The sequence below is a fragment of the Populus euphratica genome, unplaced genomic scaffold, assembly GCF_000495115.2.
Source record: "Populus euphratica unplaced genomic scaffold, PopEup_1.0 scaffold46.1, whole genome shotgun sequence".
In the NCBI taxonomy this organism is placed as follows: Eukaryota; Viridiplantae; Streptophyta; class Magnoliopsida; order Malpighiales; family Salicaceae; genus Populus; species Populus euphratica.
In genome coordinates, this window is record NW_011499852.1 from 912,056 (window position 1) to 915,366 (window position 3,311).

At 40.1% G+C, this 3,311-nt stretch overlaps 1 protein-coding gene across 1 annotated transcript; it reads left to right on the top strand.

Annotated features, from left to right (window-relative positions):
• Nucleotides 1–313: 313 nt before the first annotated feature.
• On the top strand, nt 314–3,179 carry LOC105122027 (threonine dehydratase biosynthetic, chloroplastic-like). Its single transcript, XM_011020929.1, has 6 exons — nt 314–1,011; nt 1,334–1,513; nt 1,600–1,869; nt 2,121–2,327; nt 2,760–3,008; nt 3,087–3,179. The coding sequence occupies exons 1-6, from the start codon at nt 538–540 to the stop codon at nt 3,177–3,179; spliced, it is 1,473 nt and encodes a 490-aa protein (XP_011019231.1). The 5' UTR covers nt 314–537.
• Nucleotides 3,180–3,311: the final 132 nt, after the last annotated feature.

A 3,311-nucleotide genomic window follows, 5' to 3' on the forward strand; every position in this document is an offset into this window, starting at 1 on the left:
GAAACGTGTTGATCATAATCACTAGTATTAGATGGGATTTGACTGATACTTTAGGTCTTGGTTTAGACAGTCAAATGCGCTGCAGCTTTACGACCAGCCGACCTAACATCACAAATAATTCATTAACCTAGCTAACAAGTCCTAGTCACTTTCTACAAATATTATAAATTTTATTTTCTAATACTTAATTTTAGGATTTTAACCTGAAAAAAAAAAACAGATTAAGGAGGATCTTGTTAATACTTGATGGATCATCGTGTTCCAACTATCAATAAAATCATTCAAATCTCTGAGAAAAAAGAAAAAAGAAAAAAAAATTCTTACATCCCTCGGCAGCAGCGTGGAAAATCCGTTTTTAAGAGAGTAGGATCTTGTCATTCCAAAGATACCCCTCCCCAGCTGGGTGTCGCTCTTTGATTGGCTTTCATACAGTTCCAAATCAGCGGCAACGGAGACCAAAATTCACAATAAAACCCTCCTACGGCTTCTCCCTTCCAATCCCCCCCGCCCTTCTCTCAAACAAAAACACCAAAAGACATGGAGGCTCTCCGTCTACAGCCACCACAGGGACCAACACTCCTCCGCCCAAGCCGCTCCAGATTGGCCTCACAAATCCTCACTAGACCCCACTACAACCCCAAAAAGTCAATCAAGCGGTTCATCAATGCTACCCTATCAAAACCCACCGCGGGGATCCCTTCAATGTCAACGTCATCATCTCCCCCCCACGACAATCCCTTACGCTCCTCCATGCTTTCTTCACCTCCATATCCCGTGAAGAAAGTCTCTGCAAATTCTCTGCAATACCCGTCCGGTTACTTGGGTGCCGTACCGGAACGTACTGTTAATGATGGCGATAATGGGAGTATAATAAATGCAATGGAGTATTTGACGAATATACTGTCGTCAAAGGTGTATGACGTTGCGATTGAATCTCCATTGCAGCTGGCGCCTAAACTCTCTGAGAGATTAGGAGTCAAGGTTTGGCTCAAGAGAGAGGATTTGCAGCCGGTAAAGAGTATTTCAAATATTTCCATCTTTTTACTGCTTGCTTTTGGAAGATTATTATACTTCTTGGGTAGTTTGAATTTGAGCTCATAGTGAATTTGATCTTTTATTTAGACTGGAAACTTTATTGTAATTTTGAGCTGTTTCATTCAAAATGTGTGTATTTAGCAGCCATAAATGTGGTTACTTTTCTTCTCTCTCTCTTTTTTTTTTGTTTTTGTCAACTTTGAATAGAAACTGGATGCGGGTTTTCATGCTTGAATGCAAAAAAAAGCTTCTTTTTACGTCAATTTGATTTTGATGGGTTTGATCGATCTTTTTTTAGGTATTTTCATTTAAGCTGCGTGGAGCTTACAATATGATGGCAAAAATTCCGAAGGAACAGCTGCAAAGAGGAGTTATCTGCTCATCAGCTGGAAATCATGCCCAAGGTGTTGCATTAGCCGCCAAAAGACTAGGTTGCGATGCTGTAATTGCAATGCCTGTTACTACACCTGAAATTAAGGTACATTATGCGAGAGATTATTTTTTATGATTGAGCTGTGAAAGTAGCTTTTTTTAATTTTTTTTTTTGAATTTGTTCTATTACAGTGGCAATCTGTTGAGAGGTTGGGTGCGACAGTTGTTCTAGTTGGGGATTCTTATGACGAAGCACAGACATATGCTAAAAAGAGAGCCAAAGAAGAGGAACGGACATTCATACCTCCTTTTGATCACCCAGATGTTATCATGGGACAGGGAACTGTTGGGATGGAAATTGTACGTCAAATGCAAGGTCCGTTGCACGCAATCTTTGTGCCTGTGGGTGGCGGCGGCTTAATAGCTGGTATTGCTGCATATGTAAAGAGGGTAAATCCTGAGGTCAGTCGGTTTTTTTAGTTTATTTTATTAATATTAAAAGATATGTACAGAAAAATTAGTTCAATTTTATTGATACTGGTGCTATTTTTGCATTTGATTTCTGGACAAACTGCCATGGGTTCCAAGGGCTCCAAATTGCTGTGTGTAAATTTAATTGATTTCTTTGTCATCTCTTCAGTTTGCATTTGCTTGCTGTTTTCTATGCAATGTCACAGAACTCTTGAAGAACACTTATTCAATATTTAATGCAGGTTAAGATCATTGGTGTGGAACCCTCTGATGCAAATGCTATGGCATTGTCTCTACATCATGGTCAGAGAGTGATGCTGGATCAGGTTGGAGGTTTTGCAGATGGTGTGGCTGTTAAAGAGGTTGGAGAAGAAACTTTCCGCTTATGCAAGGAATTGGTAGATGGTGTAGTTCTCGTGAGCCGTGATGCTATTTGTGCGTCAATAAAGGTAGGGTATATTTCATATTATTTTAAATTGCATGAATCCTTCTCCTTAGCTCGTTATGCATTCCTAGTGTGATAAGTTGGTCAGATGGGTGATTAGTTGTATCTTCCCCTCACACCTGTTAAGATCATAAATGAGGGTTCTGAGTAATTGCACATTATTACTTAGCACCTCATAATCACCTTCATCATTAACAATACCTCGTGTGGTCAGAATGTTGACTTCAGCATGGATATGTAAAAGGTAACTGCATTGATCATGCACACACAGGGTGAAGGGGACTCTGATTCTCATCCCACAGTCCTTGATTCCCACTGATTCAGTAACGTGCTAAAATAAAATATTTGGTGAATTGTACTTCCCTAGAAATGATGGCTAACCCTGCAAACTGGGTAATAGCAGTCAAATAGAATTAACATTGAGTTTTTGTTGCAGGACATGTTTGAGGAGAAAAGGAGTATTCTAGAGCCAGCAGGTGCGCTTGCCCTTGCTGGGGCTGAAGCATATTGCAAGTATTATGGTGTCAAGGGTGCAAATGTTGTGGCGATAACAAGTGGGGCAAACATGAACTTTGATAAACTGAGGGTTGTGACTGAACTTGCCAATGTTGGTAGGCAACAAGAAGCTTTGCTTGCAACTGTTATGCCGGAGGTGCCAGGGAGTTTTAAACATTTTTGTGAACTGGTATGGCAATAAATATTTCTAAAGGAACAACAATTTTATTAATTTAATTTGCTCTGATGTAAATCATTTGGGTGGCAGGTAGGACCTATGAATATCTCTGAGTTCAAATATAGATCGAATTCTGAAAAGGATGCTGTTGTTCTGTACAGGTTAGTATTGCTGAGATTCTAACTGCTATTATTACGCACGTCAATCCTATGCATGTGATAAACTGCCTGGTAGCTGAATCAGGGGATACGGCTGCCGAAACCCGCCCTGTTGATCAAGACTTGGTGAGGATTGATGCATTGTGAAAGGGGAAGG

What these genes read in the sequence shown, in the direction of transcription:
- LOC105122027 (XM_011020929.1), top strand. Translation starts at nt 538, where the DNA reads ATGGAGGCTCTCCGTCTACAGCCACCACAGGGACCAACACTCCTCCGC. An exon ending in TAAAGAGGGTAAATCCTGAG is followed by an intron (nt 1,870 to 2,120) that starts GTCAGTCGGTTT and finishes TATTTAATGCAG; the next exon opens with GTTAAGATCATTGGTGTGGA. An exon ending in CTATTTGTGCGTCAATAAAG is followed by an intron (nt 2,328 to 2,759) that starts GTAGGGTATATT and finishes TTTTTGTTGCAG; the next exon opens with GACATGTTTGAGGAGAAAAG.